Source organism: Ursus arctos, unplaced genomic scaffold (genome assembly GCF_023065955.2).
Source record: "Ursus arctos isolate Adak ecotype North America unplaced genomic scaffold, UrsArc2.0 scaffold_2, whole genome shotgun sequence".
NCBI lineage: Eukaryota > Metazoa > Chordata > Mammalia > Carnivora > Ursidae > Ursus > Ursus arctos.
Window position 1 is genome coordinate 15,113,604 of NW_026622874.1, and position 19,476 is coordinate 15,133,079.

General features: G+C 37.5%; 1 protein-coding gene across 10 annotated transcripts in view; it reads left to right on the forward strand.

The window, feature by feature from the left end:
• The window catches only part of RABGAP1L (RAB GTPase activating protein 1 like), a 722,910-nt gene that overhangs the window by 156,070 nt on the left and 547,364 nt on the right, over window positions 1–19,476 (forward strand). For 9 of the 10 annotated variants that reach the window (XR_007191366.2, XM_057315476.1, XM_044387902.3 and 6 more), the window contains one exon: window positions 9,824–9,965. The exons of the other annotated variant lie outside the window; for it this stretch is intronic. Coding sequence is in view for 8 of the 9 variants with exons in the window: in XM_057315476.1 (XP_057171459.1) it covers window positions 9,824–9,965 (142 nt within the window). In the remaining variant the exon portion in view is untranslated. The remainder of the gene's footprint in view (window positions 1–9,823; window positions 9,966–19,476) is intronic. 10 annotated transcript variants of the gene reach the window in all.

A 19,476-nucleotide genomic window follows, 5' to 3' on the forward strand; every position in this document is an offset into this window, starting at 1 on the left:
GACGCTTAACCGACTGAGCCACCCAGGCATCCCCCCCCCCTCTTTTTTAAAGATTTATTTATTTAGAAAGAGAGAGAGAGAGCATGAGCGTGAGTGGTGGGGAGGGGCAGAGGGAGATGGAGAGAGGGTCTCAATCAGACTTCATGCTGAGCACAGAGCCTGATACAGGGTCCGATCCCACAACCCCGAGATCATGATCTGAGCTGAAACCAAGAGTCACAGGCTCAACTGACTGCACCACCCAGGTGCCCCTAAAATTCTCTTTATCTTTACTTTTTGCCATTTTAATTACTAGGTATGTTGGTGTGATCTCCTCGGGTTTCTTTTGTTAGGGGCTTTTGGTGCCTCCTGGATCTGGATTTCTGTTTCCTTCCCCAGATTTGGGAAATTTTTAGCTACTGTTTCTTCAAATTATCTGTCCCCTTTTTCAAACTAGCCTTTATATCAAGTATTTTTCCAGATTATGTGAACTTGGAAAGCATTTGGGTTAGTTTCTATCTTTTTGAGTTTTAGAATGACCAATTCTTATAAGTGCTTGCCCTCAAACCAACTAAATAGAGTTGTTTTACAAGTTAATTCCTTCCAGAGGTAGAAGCACATATAGAACACATACATAGATATACATGAACGTGCGAATAGATGCAGACCTTATTAGCTTCTGTTTAGAATTACTACCATGAAATAAGTGTTACCAAAGCGTCTATCACACCCATTGACTCAGGAAAGGAATGGGTCAGCCCTTAGCCAATACATTGTCCATCCCATAAACTGATGAGCTGTGGCATGCTGCCTCAGCCAGCTGTCCCAGGGAACCCCATGGATGCTGGACAAATCAGTAGGATAGCACCTGGCTGGGTTTGCTAACACTGTTGCCAAACAAACCTGAATAAAGTTGTCACAAGAGAAGCCAGTGACTCAAGAGACAAGGGTTTGGAAAAGCGTGAGAAACTTATTTCGGGTTCCGGCAGCTGGGGAGGTGGCAGGCTCAAGCCTTAACAACCAACGTCTCCATTGGCAAGATGGACACCAAGAGTTTCATAGGAAGAGGTTCAGGGGGGTACCTGGCAAAAGAGCAGGCAGAGAGTGTATGATCATGGGTGGGGGTCTGTATGTGTTCAGCTCAAGATCCTGGGCAGGGAAGGGGGGCATGTGGGATGTGGTCTTCTAGGCATTTGGTTGCTATCAGGGCTTTTCTGTTCTTGTGGTTGGAATATTCCAGTCATTAAAAATGTTTTTGTCAGTGCCACCTGAAAGTGTAATAAGAAATAAATACACTGGGTTTTGGTTGGACCATGAATTGTTGAGTAGTCTTGTCAGACGTTTCTGGTTTTAAGTGTTTGGCTCTATGGTTGAGCAGGAGGGCTCGCTGGCATTAAGTATAAACTTCTAGTTACAGAATTTGGATCTGAGGTTCTCTGGTAGATGGTTAAGATTATTGGTATAGATGGCTAAAGTTTTCTTTTAATATTTGTGGAGAAGCTACTTAAGATTTGTATTTGTCCTTGGCAAGTCAAGTTTTCAAATGGCCTTTCCTTCTTGTCTTTACTTGATAAGAATTACCTTCCTGCAATTTGCATTTTTTAAAAAGATTTTATTTATTTATTTGACAGAGATAGAGACAGCTAGCGAGAGAGGGAGCACAAGCAGGGGGAGTGGGAGAGGAAGAAGCAGGCTCATAGCAGAGGAGCCTGATGTGGGGCTCGATCCCATAACGCCAGGATCATGCCCTGAGCCAAAGGCAGATGCTTAACCCTCTGCCACCCAGGCGCCCCTGCAATTTGCATTTTAAAGAAATTGGCTAGATAAAGAGTTCTCAGTGAAGACCTGGTAGAACATTGAACATTTTCATTTTAAATGCATAGGGAAAAAATGTAACCATTTTCTAGAAGGACATTCATTTTCTTAAGGTCAGAATTTTTACAATACATATAAGCCTTTCAAGATAAATAAGGGAAGTTTTGGGATTGATAAACAGGATTGGTGGTCTTTGAATTGGTTTTGGAACCACACCTCTGGTCCTGTAAAGACTAGTTTTGTAAAGAAAGCACGGCTGTTTCTAATTTCTCACCGAATTTCATTGCTGCTTAAATGATACCACAGGACTAATAAATCCATCCATTCATGAAAATGCCTTTTTTCCTTTGGATACATTGAGCGTAGGGGAGAAAGCCTAAAGAAATTTCTATGAGGCCCTGGATATCAGCTTTCCAGTTTGTCCAAATTTCTGATTATAGTTATTAAATCTTTTAAAAATATCTTGTCAGGTTTTGCCTGGGACAAACAGAAAAGATTTCTGGAAGTCTTAAACAACCTCACACACTCAAGAGAAATCCTCAAATAGGGTGTAAAAAATACTATTTTTATAAGAGGTAGAGTCACTCCCCAAGAGAGCCAGAGAAACAGCCATCTGCAGGTCCCAGGCAGGCAGAACGCCCAAGCTGTGTTATTGGGATATAAAGTGAGGTGGGCAAGAAAGAAAGACTTATTCCTAAGAGTGAAATTGTTAATAACCAATGGTTCTGGCTTTGAAAAGGATGGGATAATGTGAATTTTTATTTTCCCCTCTTGATGAGGCCCAGGAGGTAATCTATTAAAATAAAACAAAACAAAACAAAAAACTTTTGGGGATCTTACTTTGTTTTAAGAAATTGCTTTTATTGTGAAACTCCATCTTTGACCAAGAAGTGTAAGATCTCTGAGGAGGATCATCTGTAACCTCAGGTGGTTTTATGTTAAAAGGTAACTGTCTCTTTAGAGTGTAAAGGTAGTTCAGACAGAAATTGGTAGATTGTGAGTACTCAGGTAGAAAAGGCTAGAGGGGAGCAGTAGGAATTATGTCAGTCTTACAGTCTTGTCTTAGATACCGCTTGTGTTTTAAATTTTTTATTAGCCTTTTGTAATGAATCTTTCAGTGAGACTTAATTTGGAATCTTGAAGCCTTTTGGAAGCTTCTTCATATCAATTAAAATAGGCCTCCCATTCTGTTTAATTTGGGAACCTTTTACTTTCAACTGTACTTTTTAATTGAGCAATCTTGTCTAACTGGAACATTCCCCATAATGGCCACTATAAATCCTAGGTTATTTTTAATAAAAATTTTTTCATCTTGCTAGATATCTGCAACTTCTAGGACTATAGTTCTTAGACCTAAAATAAGCAGGTGTGCTTGACTCTTTAGAATGTAAGGATCCCATCAGCTAAGTCTTTGGGTTTCTCACAGCCAAACTAATATCTAAAAGTTGTATGCTGCAGGGTTGGGGATTGTGCATGTTTTTCTGTATACCTTGCTCCACAGAAGTTTTCTTGAGGTTGTCAGGTGACCACGGGAGTCTTCTTGAAGTGCTGGTCGTTAAATGCTTGAGCTGTATCCACCAGTTTTTGTGGCTTTTTGCCTCTACGATCCCCACTAGCAATAACCTTTATTTATACAGAACAAGAACAAACATGTGCCTTAATGTATTAGCAGTATCATGTCTTGGCCACAAGAAGGCCCTGTGCACACCACTGATAATTCTCCTAGAACCTTGCTGAGGTTTTCTACCCAGGGAATTGTGGTCCAAAGGATTGGGGGCATGGTTCTGGGCAGACCCTTCTGCCAGCTCAGTTGGGCTCTGGGCAAAATTGCCATCTCGCCTGGGCTATAGGCAGAACTGCCAGCTCAGTGAGGGTTGGGCTCTGGGCAAATATGCCAGCTCAGTTGGGCTTTGTGCATAACCGTCTGCCATATCAAGCTGACCTGCCTGTAAAGGAAAGCCCGTTGAAGGGAATTAAGGGTATGTATTGCATGGAGCACTGGGTGTTATATGCAGACAATGAATCATGGAACACTACATCAGAAGCTAATGATGACTAACAAAGCATAATTAAAAAAAAAAAAAGAGGAAAGCCAATCAGATCAGGAGCTCGAGTGCCAAAAAAAAAAAAAAAAGGCAACTCTCACACTGACAGTTGCTTACCCACAGCCCTCTGAAATGACGATAAACACAATGAACTCAAAGGGTTTGCACTGTTTCTCATTTTCCCTGAATGCTGTCAGAAGTTTGCTTCAGATCCTACCACTGCCACCAAATCTGTTCAGTAACCAAATTCAAGCAAGCAAATTTGAAGATTTAACTTGCTTTGTTAAACAATTCATGAATCGTACAAAATTGCAGCACCCCATCTAACAAGTGGAACGCTCCAAAGAGTTATATAAAATGGAAGATTTTTATAGGATGGTGGGGGCAAGAAAGTTATTAGTAAGAGAAAAGGGTTGTTCCAGGCAAGGTCACTGTTTAGGGGGAAAGCAGCTGTTGTATCATGTGATTACTCTTTCTTTGTGGGGTAGAGAGGACCCAGGTGGCGGACTAACTGGTATGGATTGAAAAATTTCTGACTAACCAGTTAAGTCTACCTTTCTGGGGATTGTTGAAACCACAGTTAGATTTTGTATTAAGTATTCGTTTGGAAACTTGGTCTAAGTGACACCATTTTGGACCTGTGATTTTTTTTTTTTAAACACAGTTTGAAAGCACAAAAGGAAAATTACCTTTTGAAGATGCATGTTGATTTAAGCCTATTTAAATCAAAGCATAATCAGTATAACCAAGAGTAACTATGTGAGGTGATGGATAGTAACTAAACTTATTGTAGAAATTATTTCACAATATATATAATGTATCAAATCATGTTGTACACCTTAAACTTATACAACGTTGTATTTCAATTTTATAGCTCAGTAAAACTGGAAAAAAGTAAGAATAAGTAACTGAATAGGAATAACTGTTTTAATTGCAGAAAGATGAAAATTAACAAGGTTGGGGGGGACTTACATGGTTGTGGGAAAATAAAAAGCCGTGGAAGGAAAATGTTTTCCTAACTCAACAGTGTTGTTTAGGATTGGCTTTCTTTACCTTCACGTGTGTAAAGTCAAATAGAAGCTGCTTGCGAATGTATTTTTTCCATGTTATTATGTATATTTGCAGCTTAGTGAGACTATCTGATTATTACATGATTTGTGATTTTTTAAACATAGACATGTTTATTAAGCACAAGAGTTCTTACAGGCAGTGGTTCACAATTTAGCTTTTCATCAGAATCACTTTGGCTCTTTAAAAAACCCAGATTCCCAGACCCCATCCTAAAGGTGTTGAATAGAGATATGAGCATTATTGTTCTTTGTATTTGATGATAGTATACCATTTTAAATAATTAGAGTTTATTTGCATAAGTGTGAAGAATCTTTGTAACGTGGCTTAGTCAGCCACATTTGTTGAGCACCTACCATATATTTACATGTTTCAGAGTGCTCTAATTAATTCTAACATGAACCAGACAATTTATTTTACAAATACACACGGATTGATTTTTAGTTACCTAAAAATAAGTGAATATTGGAAACAAAAAGTATTTTTTATAAAAAAATCTCATTTTGAAACTTAATTGGTGGATATAATGTTTAGGTCCACATGAGATTATAGTAGTAGAGAAAATTATGCTTCCATAGTAAACTAAGTGCAGAGGAGATATTTTATCACTGTTGTAGCACTTATCCACAATAACAAAGTTGAGTAGTTGTGATTGAGACCATATGGCTTGCAAAGCTTAAAATATTTCCTATCTAGCTTTTTATAGAAAAAGTTTATTGACTCCTGACAAGGATTTACATTGTTTGTAAATAAGAACTATTTTACTACTTCCCTACCAATCTGTGTGCCTTTTCTTTCTTTTTCTTGCTTAATTGCACTAGCTAGGACTTCTGTATGATATTGCGTGGGAGTGGTGGGAGTCTGTGTCTTTGTTGTATTCTCGATCTTAGGAGGAAAGCATTCAGTCTTTTACCATTAAGTGTGATGTTAGTTGTAGGTTTATCATAGGTACTGTTTATCAGGTTAAGAAAACTCCCTTGTATTCCTAGTTTACTGAAAGTCTTTAACATGAATGAATGAATGCTAAATTTTCTCAGATGCCTTTCTGTATCCATTGATCATGTGGTCTTTCTTCTTTAGTCTGTGAATATGCTGAATTATATTGATTTCTTTCAATGTTGAACTGTTGTTGCATTTCCCAGATAAACCTCACTATTTTGATATATATCTATATCTATAAGCTATGTTGCTGGATTTTATTTGCTAATATTTGATTGAGGATTTTTGTCTATTTTTTATGAGGGATTTTGGTCTGTGATTTTTTTTTTTCTCGTAATACCTTCTTTAGTTTTGGTATTAGAGAAATGCCCTTGTATAATGAATTGGGAATCCCTTTTTTATATTTTCATGAAGTTTTTTTTAAAGATTTATTTATTTGAGAGGGGAAGGGGCAGAGGAAAAGGAGAGAGAGAATCTCAAGCAGACTGCTGCTGAGTGTGGAGCCCGATACAGGGCTGGATCTCACGACCTTGAGGTCATGACCTGAGCCAAAATCAGGAGTTGGACACTTAATCCACTGTGCCACCCAGGAGCCCCTATTTTTTTTTAATAGCAGTGGTGTTATTATTTCTTTAAATATTTAGTAGAATTTGTCATTAAAACTATATGAGCCTGAAGTTTTCATTTCAGAAAGGTTTTAACTTAAGAGATTCAGTTTCTTTAATACAGGTCATGTATTTCTTCTTGGGTAAGTGTGGGTATTCTTTAGCTTTCAGAGTGTTGGTCCATTTTATCTAAGCTGTCCAATTAATATGCATCGGGCTGTTGGCATTATTCCTTTTCATATCATGGGGTCTGTACAAATGATGTACACTTTTTTCCTCTTTATTAGTAATTTGTACCTTCTTTCTTTTTTGCTTGGTCAGTTTAGCTAGAGGTTTGTTTTTTTGTTGATCTTTGCTAAGAACTACCTTTTGGGGGCGCCTGGGTGGCTCAGTTGAGCATCTGCCTTCGGCTCAGGTCATGATCCCAGGGTCCTGGGATCGAGCCCCACCTCAGGCTCTCTACTCAGTGGGGAGTCTGCTTCTCCCTCTTCCTCTGCCCTTGCCCCACACTTGTGCTCTCTCTCGCTCTCACTCTCGCTCTCTCTCAAATAAAATCTTAAAAAAAAGAAAAACAACTACCTCTTGGTTTTTACTGATTTGTACTGTTTATTTCCTTTCTGCTTGCTTTGGGTTATTCTGCATTTCTTTTCCTTTTTTTTTTAAGGTAGAAAGTTAGATTACTGATTTTGGGGTGTTTCTTTTGTAATATAAGCACTTATAGCTCTAAATCTATACTGTTTAGATGTTCACTAATTTTGATTTGTTTTATTTTCATTTTTGCTGAGTTCATAATATTTTGTAATTTGAACCTTTCTCTTTCACTTTGATCCATGGATTATTTAGAAGTGTTTTGCTCTATTTTTAAGTATTTGGAGATTTTCAGATATATTTCTCTTGTTGATTCTAGTTTAATTGTATTATGCTTACTAAACATATTTTTTACGATTAATTTTTATTTTTATTTTTATTTTTTTCAAAGATTTTATTTATTTATTTGACAGAGATAGAGACAGCCAGCGAGAGAGGGAACACAAGCAGGGGGAGTGGGAGAGGAAGAAGCAGGCTCATAGCGGAGGAGCCTGATGTGGGGCTCGATCCCACAACACCGGGATCATGCCCTGAGCCGAAGGCAGACGCTTAACCGCTGTGCCACCCAGGTGCCCCTACGATTAATTTTTAAAACTTCCTCAGAGATTGTGTTATAACCCAGGGAATGGTTTGTCTTGGAGAAAGTTCCATGTGCATTTGAAAAGGATACGTAATCTGCCTTTGCATTGTGCAGTGGTCTATAAATACTAGATCCTGTTGTCAATGTTCAGTTCTTCTATAACCTTGAGGTATTTTTGTATACGTTTTTTGTGATTATTGTGAGAGGAATGTGAAGTCTCCAATTATAAATGTGGGTTTGTCCATCTCCTTTCATTTCCATCAAGTCTTTATATTGTTTAGTTGTTAGGTGAATTTACGTATAAGATTCTTTTGTGTTCTCGTTGAATTGATTCTTTTAACATTGTTCAATGACGTTCTTTATTCCTAGTCATTTTTTTTCTTGCGTGGTAGTCTACTTTGTCTTATATTGATATAGTCTCTTCAGTTTTCTTTTGGTTAGTGTTTTCATGGTATAACTTCTTCCCCCATTTTACTTTAACTTACCTATATTATTAAATTTAAAGTTTTTCTTTTTTAGACAGAAGGCAATTGTGTCTTGTTTTTAATATAATGTGACAATTTTTGTCTTTTAATTGGTATGTTTAATATAATTGATATGTTTGAATTTAGGTCTATCATTTTATTATTTGTTTTCTGTTTTTGTTTCTTTGTTTCTCCTTTACTGCCAACTTTTGAATTATTTGAACATTTAATTAGTATTTCATTTTTACTATACTGGCTTGTATGATAATTTTAGTGGTTGCTGTAGGGATTGAGGTCTCTGTTTTGAGTAGAGTAGAAATGCAATAAAAATTTGGTTGGTTTAAACCTAATAACTTTTCATGGCTGTCTTCTCTTTTCTAATGCAGTGGACAATTTTTAACTTTTATTATTTCCTGAAATTCAGTTTGGGGTTCAGAATTAATTCTTGAAAATAGTGAATAATTAGTAGTTGTGTTTTTATAATTTAAATGGATTATAGTACAGGTAGATATTAGAGATAATTTTATCACCATATATGTCTATATTATTCTTGTTTCATATTTTTTAGAGCTTAGTATGCTATAAACATTGAAATGATAATAACAACAATAAGTGTTATTATTATTAAAAATTTGTTTCAGGTACTTTGATAAATGTCCAGAGTATTTAATATACTTTGAATGAATCAACCATGAATTAGTTGATATAGATACTGTGACTCAGCAAAATTAAGTAATTTGTTCAAGACTGCACATCTTATTTGTAATAAAATTTGAATTCAGATCCAGGTCAATTTGATTCCAAAGTTCATATGTTGTAGTATTAGTCTAGCCATTCATTTTACTGGTATTTATTGAATACGTACTATGTGTCAAGTACTATATTATTTCTCATAGAAAAATGAACAAGGCCTTGCTGTTATGATGCTTCTGTCTTGTGGCAAGACTGCCATTAAATAAATATAATAATAAATGTGTAATTACATTGTGGTAATGCTATGAAGGGGAAGGACAGGGAATGAAAAGTATCAAAAACATGAGGAGCTTAGTTTAGATAGTTTGTAGGAGTGACATTAGAGGTAAAGATCTAAGATTGATGGGAGTTAGAAAGGCTGTATTGGCAGAGAGGAAAGGATGTCCCAGGGTCTTGAATTGGAAAAGAATTTAAAGGTGCTTGGAGCTGAAACAAGGCCAGAGTGGTTTGAATGTTGTAACAAACTGTGGATGTGAACTGAGGCTGAAAAGAGAGGCAGGGGCCAGGTTATCTAGGGCTATGTAGGCTATGCTAGTTTAATTGGCAATTGCCTTAATTTTTCCTCCTCAGAAATGGGCAGTAGATTGTAAACCATTTATAAAGTAAGAACTATCTACTTCCATGAATTACTTGACGGATGTAGCTGATATCTCTTTATCTCAGTGCAAGGTGTAGTCAGTCCTAGAAATCTAGCATTACTTATATATCTGCCCTAGAATCTGTGGTGTTTCAGGTTTTTTTGATAAAAAGAAAATTCCTCCCACAATGGTTAGTAGGTTTCATTGGTTAAAATAATACTAGAAGAATAATACTTCTAGAATATCGTGTGGAGATCACCATACTTTAAAAATTTTCTTAAGACATGCAGGAGATCAAACATGACATGCTACTCCTAATTTCAGCTCTTTTTAATGAACCTTGAAATACTGTCTTTTAGCGTGTCCTTCACACTTCTAATATTGAATCACATGTTTATGTCTTTCTCAGTCTGAGGGAAAAGGGCACACCAATGCTGGAGATGCAATATATGAGGTAGTAAGTCTACAGCGACAGTCTGAGAAGGAAGAACCAGTCACTCCCACTAGTGGAGGGGGTCCAGTGTCACCACAGGAGGATGAAGCAGAAGAGGGTAAGAAGTGACACCTACTCAGTTCTCTCTCTTTATATAGCTGCTTTACTTATAACCCTCAACGGAGTGTGTGTGTGTGTGTGTGTGTGTGTGTGTGTAAGAGTGAGGGGTGCGGGAGGAGAATGAGGATTATTCCTAGTCTCTGCTACTCTTAGGCTAGATTCTGCTGGATGCAGAAGAAATTTTGGTCCATTGGTTCCTTGGTTGCATAGTCCCCAGTGCCACTTATGCATCTGTTTAAATTTGCTGTTTTGCTTTCTGTTTTATTTCAAATATTTTTGAAGTGTTTAATGAGAAGTTTCAACTTCTCTCAAGTGTTTTTAGAATTTTGGTGATAGGTCATGTCCCACTACTCATTTGACATTATTTGCTGTTGCTTTATCATTTTACCACTCACTTTTTTGAAATAGCATGGTATGTGCCCTGTTTACGGCATGGATGCTGCTGAGAGACGCTAACCAACCTCCTAAGAGTCACGCTTCGTTTGGCTCTGTGCGAAGCACTCTTTTTTTTAGAAACTAGAACTAAATGGCAGATCTTTATTGTAAGTCCTTAAATTATCTGCTTATAGGGTAGGGTTTATTAAAAATAAATTTCTAAATTTATATCATCTTTGAAAAAAGCATCTTAGAATTCTCAGTCTTTCTGTGAAACTATTCCTTTATTTGGTTGCCATACAGATACTGATTATTTTTGGCTAATGTTTATTGAGTGCTTATTACATGCTAAACATTATTCTGTGTGTAATTAAAAAAAATCTTCGTGAAGGTGTAATTTACATACAATAGAATGTACCCTATTTTATTTATTTATTTATTTATTTATTTATTTATTTATTTATTTATTAAGATTTTATTTTTAAGTAATCTCTATACCCAACGTGGGGCTCAAACTAGCAGCCTCAAGATTGATGCCCTACTGACTGAACCATCCAGGTGCCCCGAATATGCCCATTTTAATTGTATAGTTCACTGAATGTTGGCAAATGGATACATCTGTATAACCACCACGAGCATCATAATATAAAATGTTTCCATTACCCGCCCCCCCAAATTTCCCTCATGCCCCTTCACAGGAGTCATCCTTTCTTCTCACCTACAGTTCCTGGCAACCACTGATCTGTTTTTGTCACCATGTTTTGCCTTTTCTACAATTCATGTAAAAGGAATCCTGTAGTACATAACCTTTTGTATATAGCATCTTTTACACAGCGCACATCTTTTGGGATTTATCTATTTGTGTCAATAGTTGGTTTCTTCTTGTTACCGAGTAGTAATTTATTGTAAAGATATGCCACAATTTGTTTATCTCCTCACCAGTTAATTGACCTTTGAGCTGTTTGTAGCTATTGGCTATTAGCTGCTATGGATATTTGAGTACAAGTCTTTGGCGAATATCTGCTTTCATTTTTCTTGGGTAGATCACCTAGGAGTGGACTGGCTAGGTCTTATGGTAAGGGTAGTTTAACGTTATAAAAAAACCACTGAGCTAGTTTTCAAAGTAATTGTATCATTTTCCATCTTAATCAGCAACATATGAGTTAGTCGCTCCATATCCTTAATCACATTTGGCATTGTAACTTTTAAAAATTTTAGCTATTCTAGTGGGTGTGTAGTGGTATCTTGTGATATTAATTTGAATTTCCCTAATGATTCATCATGTTGTTCAGCTTTTCATATGATATTTGTCATTTGTATATCTTCTTGGCCAACAGTCCGTTCAGATCTGTTGCCCATTTTTAAATTGGGTTGTTTTCTGATTGATTTTTCAGATTTCGTCTCTCTCTCTGTATATATAGTTATATAAAAGTCCTTTATTAGATATGTTTTGCAAGTATTTTGCCTCTTCATTTTTTGAACAATGTCTTTTGGAGAGCAAAAGTTTAAGTTTTATGCAGTCTAATTTGTCAGTTTTTTTCCTTAATGATTTGTCTGTGATCCATTTAAATTTTTGTTTGGTTGGAGGTAGCGTTTAGAGGGTTTTTTTTGTTTTGTTTTGTTTTTTTGGCTTAAAAAGCCGTTATTACCTCTTATGGCTTCTGAAGGTCAGGAATTAGGAATGGTTTGTGTGGGCAGTTCTAGTGAAGAGTTTCTTATGAAGAGTCAGGTGTTGTCCGGGGGTGTAATAATCTGAAGACTTCACTGGGTGGGGCTGATAGGGGCCCATTCACAAAATTACTAAAATGATGCTGGTGGTTGTCCAGCAACTTTGCTTCCTCTCACCTGGGCCTCCCCACAGGGGCTGCTCGGGTGTCCTTACGGGATAATGGCTAACTTCCTCCAGACAGCAATCCAGGAGACTAAGGTAGAAACTGCAGTGCCTTTTATGTCGGAGCTTTGGGGTCACGCAACATCACTTCCATAGTATTCTCTTGATCACAGCGTTCAGCCCTTCCTTCCATTGTGTGACTCCACTATATTCTATACAAGACTCCCAGGAACACAGTAGTGGTCATCCCTCCCCAGCCAACACAAAGAGGAAAAGACCAGAGATCACACGCAGGAGAATTTGGGCCAGACCTAGAAGCACATTTTTTCCTGGTAAACAGGAACCACAGTCCTGGTCTGAGAATGTAATTGAGCTACGTGCACAGGAAGAAAAAACAGGAGTGACAGGTATCTACCAGAAAGTAATTTGAACACAAGATTTCAGGTAATGTCTTACAAAAATGCCATTCTCTTTAGAAATGAAAAATACATGGAACTAGAATTAGGAGAGAACAAAAATAATAAAATGACAGGTGCTACTCAATAGGAATACATTACATAATTTACTAAGTAAAAATTCCTTTCTTCTATCCACTAACTTAAAAGAAGGTTAACTCACATGGATTAAGTATCTGTTTTGTGGTATATATTATATTAGATATTTAATAGATCTAATAGATTTAACATTTTACTCACATTAGCCCCGAGGAATAAGTATTAGCATCTTTATATAACATATGAAGAAAAGACAAAAAATTTTAGGCAACTCATTTGAGGTCAAAGGGCTAATAATAATATACAGAATCCTGGGATGCCTGGGTGGCTCAGTCAGTTAAGCGTCTGCCTTTGGCTCAGGTCATGATGCCAGGGTCCTGGGATCGAGTCTTGCATGGGGCTCCTTGCTCAGCCGGGAGACTGCTTCTCCCTCCTCCTCTTGCTCCCCCTGCTTGTGCTCTCTCTCTCTCTGACAAATAAATAAAATCTTAAAAAAAATAAAAAATACACACACACACACACACACACACACACACACACACACAGAGAGAATCCAAACCTATGTTAGTCTCACTCTAAAGCCAGTGAATTTTCATGACCTACAAAATCAAGGTATTCTCCTTTAAAAACTGAATTGATGTAACTCCACTCAGTTTCTTAAAAGGTAGTATTTTTAATATTACAGACAAGATATTTTAGATCTTACATACTTCAGATCATATTCTAGATCTAATGTCATACATCTTGGGTGGAAGACTGTAGTGTAACATAATATGAAAACATAACATGAGACTCTGTCTTCTAAACAGCACTGTTTTATGTGAAAGCACTTTTGGAGAGTGATTTCAGCATACAGATCAAGTAGTGCATGAAAAAAGACTTTTAGATATGGAATATTTCAATTATGTCAGCCAGAAGCAAACATCCTTCTTTAAAGGGCAGGTTGTAGGAAAACCTATCGGAAGCCAAAATATTCTCTTCAACAGAAGTCTTTCAGACGCACAAGCACACCTTTAATTTATTTTCCATGCATTTTGTCTGACATATTACTTGATGTTATTCAAGGCTTAGAAAGGTATTTTTTGGTTTAGTGGTAATTACTTCAAGGGTGAGGAGATTTGAAAGTTGTGCAGATGCACTTGAAGGGAAGAGCTGCTTACTTATGGAAAAGAACATTACTAGAAAATGGATACATTGACAAGTAAATGGCAAACCAAATGATCCCAGGTTTAGCTTGTTATTAATGAGCAAAATATTCAGAAACATTCCCTGCCAGGATCTTAAGATCATGTAGGTGAGCATTGGAAAGACCATCATTTTTTTTAATCTTACTGAATTAGGCCCAACCTTCATTTTTACTTTTATTGAAGTATAATTAACATACAATGTTATATTAGTGTCAGGTGTACAATGTAATGATTCAACAATTCTGTACATTTCCATTGTGCACCATGATAAGTGTCATCACTGTCACCAAACTTTATTATATTACCATCTTATTAACTATATTCCCTATGCCGTGCTTTTCATCTTCATGACTGACTTATTTTGTAACTGGCAGTTTGCACCTCTTAATCCCCTTTCTGTCTTTTACCCGTCTTCCCACCCTCCTCCCATCTGGCAGCCACCAGTTTGTTCTCTCTCTCTCTCTCTTTTTAAAAGATTTTATTTATTTATTTGAGAGAGAGGGAAGGAGTGGGGCAGGGGCAGAGGGAGAGGGCGAAGCCGACTCCCCACTGAAGGCATAGCCTGACAGGGGTGGGGAGGGGGCCTCAATCCCAGGACCCTGAGATCATGAGCCGAGCCAAAGTCAAAAGCTTAACTGACTGAGCCACCCAGGAGCCCCTGTTCTATTTAAGAGTCTTTTTTTTCCCTTTGTCTCTTTTTTGTTTGTTCATTTGTTTTGTTTTTTAGATTCCACATATAAAAGAAATCATATAGTATTTATCTTTCTCTGTTTGACTTATTTCACTTAACATTTATAGCCTCTAGGTCCATCATGTTGCTGAAAGTCCTCAGCGAAATGCAAATCAAAACCACAGTGAGGTACCACCTTACACCCGTCAGAATGGCTAGAATCAAAAACACAAGAAATAACAAGTGTTGGCAAGAATGTGAAGAAAAGGGAACCCTTGTGCCCTGTTGGTGGGAATGCAAACTGGTGTAGTCACTGTGGGAAACAGTGGAGTTTCCTCAAAAAATTAAAAATAGAATTACCATACGATCCAGTAATTCCATTATTGGGTATTTGCCTAAAGAAAAGCAATGATTTGAATAGATAAATGCACCCCTATGTTTATTGCAGCATTGTTTAAAAAACCTAAGTTATGGAAGCAGCCCAGGTGTCCATCAATAGATGAATGGATGGCGAAGATAGTATGTATATACATTGGACTATTAGCTGTAAAAAAGAATAAGATCAGACTTCATTTTTGATGTCATTTTGACAGAGTTCTTTTGACACAGTTGTGTCCAAGTGGCTACTTCAAAGTGTAAGGAACAGAGGCAGAAGAGATACATTTGAGAATATTCTGGAGATAAAATCAAGAGGTTTATAAATTAATTGTGTCCTGAGCAGCAGAAGCGAAGGGAAGAAAAAGAATCAAAAGATCACATCTAGGTTCCTAGCATAGGTGGTGGCTGGATGATTTTGGTCGAACAAATGAGACAGGAGAAGGAAGAGTGGATTTTAGGGTGAGGGTAAGATTTATTCTCTTTCAGACATTGATGAGTTTGAACTTACTGAATATTAAAGTGGGACTATTTTTCACTTATTAGAAATAGTCTTTAATTGTGCGAGAAGCTTAATAGCTGGAGATAAAGGTTTGAGAGACATTAGCATGATGTAATAAGCATGGCTAAAATTTCCTTGGGGGAACATGTGGGAGATGCAGGTTAGAAGTAGAATTTAAGTGATCACTGACATTTGAGGGGTAGATGCAGGAAGAGAAAGCCCAGCTAAAGGATTTGCAGAAAAATGATCAGAACGTTGTGAGGAGAACTAAGACAGTGTAGTAACAGACTAAGGAGTGGAGATTTGCAAGGTGGGGGTGATGTGCAGTTTTGCCACAGGGAACAGGGAGGTTCAGCATGAAAGGACCAAAAACTGTTAATTGGATTTGGTAAATTTTAGAAGTCCTGAACCTCTGTGACGGTGATTTTACTGAAGTTGGGAAAGAAAGCCTCATTATAGTGAATTGAGGAGGGGAGAACAGTGTTCTTAACCTTTCAAGAAAGTCGATGAGAAGAGGAAAGAGATTGGATTAAAAACATTAGGTTATATTAGGCCAAGAAAGGGGTAAGAAATTTGAGCTCATCTGTAGTTGGAAAGGGAGAGCTAAAATAGAGAGGATTTAGCCACTGAATGTGTAACAGTACATTTTCCTGACATGCTTCTGTGTCCTTGCAAATGCTGTTTACTCTGCTTAGAGGCTTTTTCCATTTAAGTCCACCTGAGTAAGCTCTTCAACAAAGACATGTTCACAGTCAAAAGAAAATAGTAATTTTAGCGTACTGGCAGTTTCTATAGAGATGTTTCAAAATATTTTCTATGACATTTTTTTAGTAGGTTGCTTAGGCAAATTACATTTAAAAAGTATTCAATGCAGAATGGCTAAGTGATGAGCTTGGCGAATCCACTTATCAAAAAATGATGATAAAACTGGATAAAATTGTCAAAACCCAGCCAGCTCAGGACTTGGGAAAGTGATAAATTATACAAAAAATTGAGAAGCGTCTATTCAAGAAAAACTACTGAACTCAGATAAGAACAGTCTATATTTTAGTCCCTGAGGCTGCTCCCATTCTGCTCATTCCTACCACTGGCCTTTTGACTTGGTAGTTTTCCAAGGGTGGGGCAAGCTGTGAAAACTAGGAGCTTTGCAAAAACAGATCCATAAATACAGTGAACGGATTGGTGGTTGCCAGAGGGGAGGGAGTGGGGGAGATGGGCAGAATGGGTGAAAGAAGGTGGGAGATACAGGCTTCTAGTTGTGGAATAAATAAGTCACGGGGATGAAAGTTACAGCATAGGGAATTTATTCGGTGGTATAGAAACAGCCTTGTATGGTGACGAACAATAGCCGCACTTGGGGTTAGCTCTGCATAGCATATAAAGTTGTTGAATCACTGTCTTGTACACCTGAAACTAATGTCATATTGTGTGTCAACTGTAGTTCAATAAAAGACAGAAAAAAAGAAAACCAGTAGCTTTGCTTTAGCTGCTGGAAGGGGTTTATTTGATTTGGAGCAAACATAGAAACCCTGTATTTCTGGAATGCTGCTGGAACAGTAGTGGTTTTTTTTTGTGGCAAAAAGATGGGAAGGCCAATGTTGTAAATAGCATGAGGTCATAATTTTGGTTGGGCAAAGCCACAGACTGGCCAGAATTTGAACAAGATTTAAGGAATAGGTGGGCCTTCATAAGATTATACATACCACTGGTAGTGTGAAGACTGTGCATGTGTGCAAGGCTGTGTACACACGAGAGACCAGAGAGAGCCCTAACTAGTCACATATCCATGCTGGACCTGAGGCCTTGCATATGTATGACTGAGTCATATTTCCAGAGTTGTTCTTTTTTTTTTTTTTTTTTAAAGATTTTATTTATTTATTCGACAGAGAGACAGCCAGCGAGAGAAGGAACACAAGCAGGGGGAGTGGGAGAGGGAGAAGCAGGCTCCCAGCGGAGCAGGGAGCCCAAAGCGGGGCTCGATCCCAGGACCCTGGGATCACGCCCTGAGCGGAAGGCAGACGCTTAAACGACCGAGCCACCCAGGCGCCCCCTGTTTCCAGAGTTCTGTCTCTGAAATGATTTTGCTTTTCTTTTCTATTTAATGGAGAGCAGCTGTGCTCCAAGTGGAGTAAACAGCTGAAGACTGGTTCTCGTAGGATCAAGCCTTTTGTCTTCTCCTGTCAGCAAGTGGCAACTGCAGGCTCCAAATCTCAGAATCCAGAATCTGTCCTCTCTCTGACTTGATCATTTCTTGTACCGGATTATTGCCATCGCTCCTGACTAGTTTCCTGCCTTCCACCCTCGGCCCTACCACCCTAGTCCATGTTCCACACACTGGCCATACATATTCTTTTGAAATTTGTCAGATTACTTGACTTCTCCCCTTAAAATCCTCTATTGGCTTCTCATTTCACTCAGCCAAACATTCTTTTTACCAAGGTTTACAAGCCTGAATGTAATCTTGCTCTCCGATTTTTACCTTTCTGACCTCATTCCCTGCCACTCCCTCCCTCACAAATGCCGCACTTGTCCTTTTGCTGTTCTTCAGACGCACAGGCATACGCTTGCCTTGGGCTGGAGTGCTCGCTGTGGCCTCTGGCTGGGACCCTAGTTCTTAGGCTGCCGCAGGGTCCATCCCTCCTCTCATTCTAATTTTTCTTGAGCTGCCACAATCTCATTGAGATCTTGCCTGCTCAGTAAGTAGAACGGTAATAGTAAATGAACGAACAAATAATTTAAAAAGTGAATATATTTGTTATAATAGATATACTAAATGAATGTTTCTCCTTTTATGATGCCTCAAAATGATTTAATACTGAGAAAGATTAGAAAAACAGATGCAACATTTTGGGTTTGTATTTGAAAATATGAAAAACATACATAAAGTTTTCAGTTTCTCATCCTTATGTATATGGTCTGAAGAAGAACAAGTCATCAGATTTTTGTTTTTCTAAAAATTTTTTTCACTTCTGTTCTTCATTTTTCACTGAGATGTCACCTCGTCTCTTGAAATTCTATTAGCCATCACCTTTATTTAAAAAGCTACAAAAATCACAGAGTAGGAAGTAATACTTTTTTTTAATAGATCAGGCATTTCATACATTTTCAATATACTTTATTATTAGTTCTGTAATTGACATTTCTGTCAACGCAAACATCAAAAGTTAGAGCTGGGGGTGGCATCGAAATGTTTTCCTGCTGGGGGCAATTGGAGAATTCTTTTATTTAATTATTTTCAACAATTTGCCTGTCAAAGCAAAAGTGGAAGTTCAAGTCACTCTAAATTGTCTTACCTTAACCTGTAATTTAACTAAAAAGGGATACAGATATAAAAGGACTAAAATTGCTCTTAATTTCCCGCGGAAGATCTAAGTAAAATGAATTAAGATATCTTTGCATATTTTTCAAATGCTGTTCAAAAAATGAAATGTGTTAAAGGGTATTAATTTGGATGCAAAAGCATCTTAGCAGAAAGTTAAGTCCATCAGTGAGACAGTATAGGGATTATTTGAAAATTACCTTATCACCTTTAGACGCTCCTACATATTCTGAATTGCTCCTGCTTTTGAAACTTGAGGTGCCGTTGTTTGCTTCATCTGTATTTCAAACTGGCTTTCTGTTTGTTGACCTGATACTTATATTTACTTAGTTGTAACATGGATAGTAAGTTACATGAAGGCAAAAGATGGCAGTTACAATATGATTTCCTTACGACACATGACCAAGTAATTGTAGAAGACCAGAGTCACAGTCATATTAGGTAAGCTTCACTCCTGGTCGTACTTTTTATGTTCAGTATAATCTGCAGTTTTTATATTGGGATTGGTTAAAATGCTATCTAAAAAAAAAAAAAATTTCCCCATGATTTAAGGGACTGTTAGCTGTCTGTCACTACTCCTAGCTCGTTATAACTAAAGAGCAAAATAGTCTCAAAATCAGAGGCTTATTATCTCCTAATTTCTTAATTCATAGTCTGATTAGAGAAAAGGCAGTGACAAAGAAATTTTACTATAGAAACCAGTTTGCAGATGAACGTTTTTTATATTCAAATGAAAAGAAGATAGGGGATATAGAA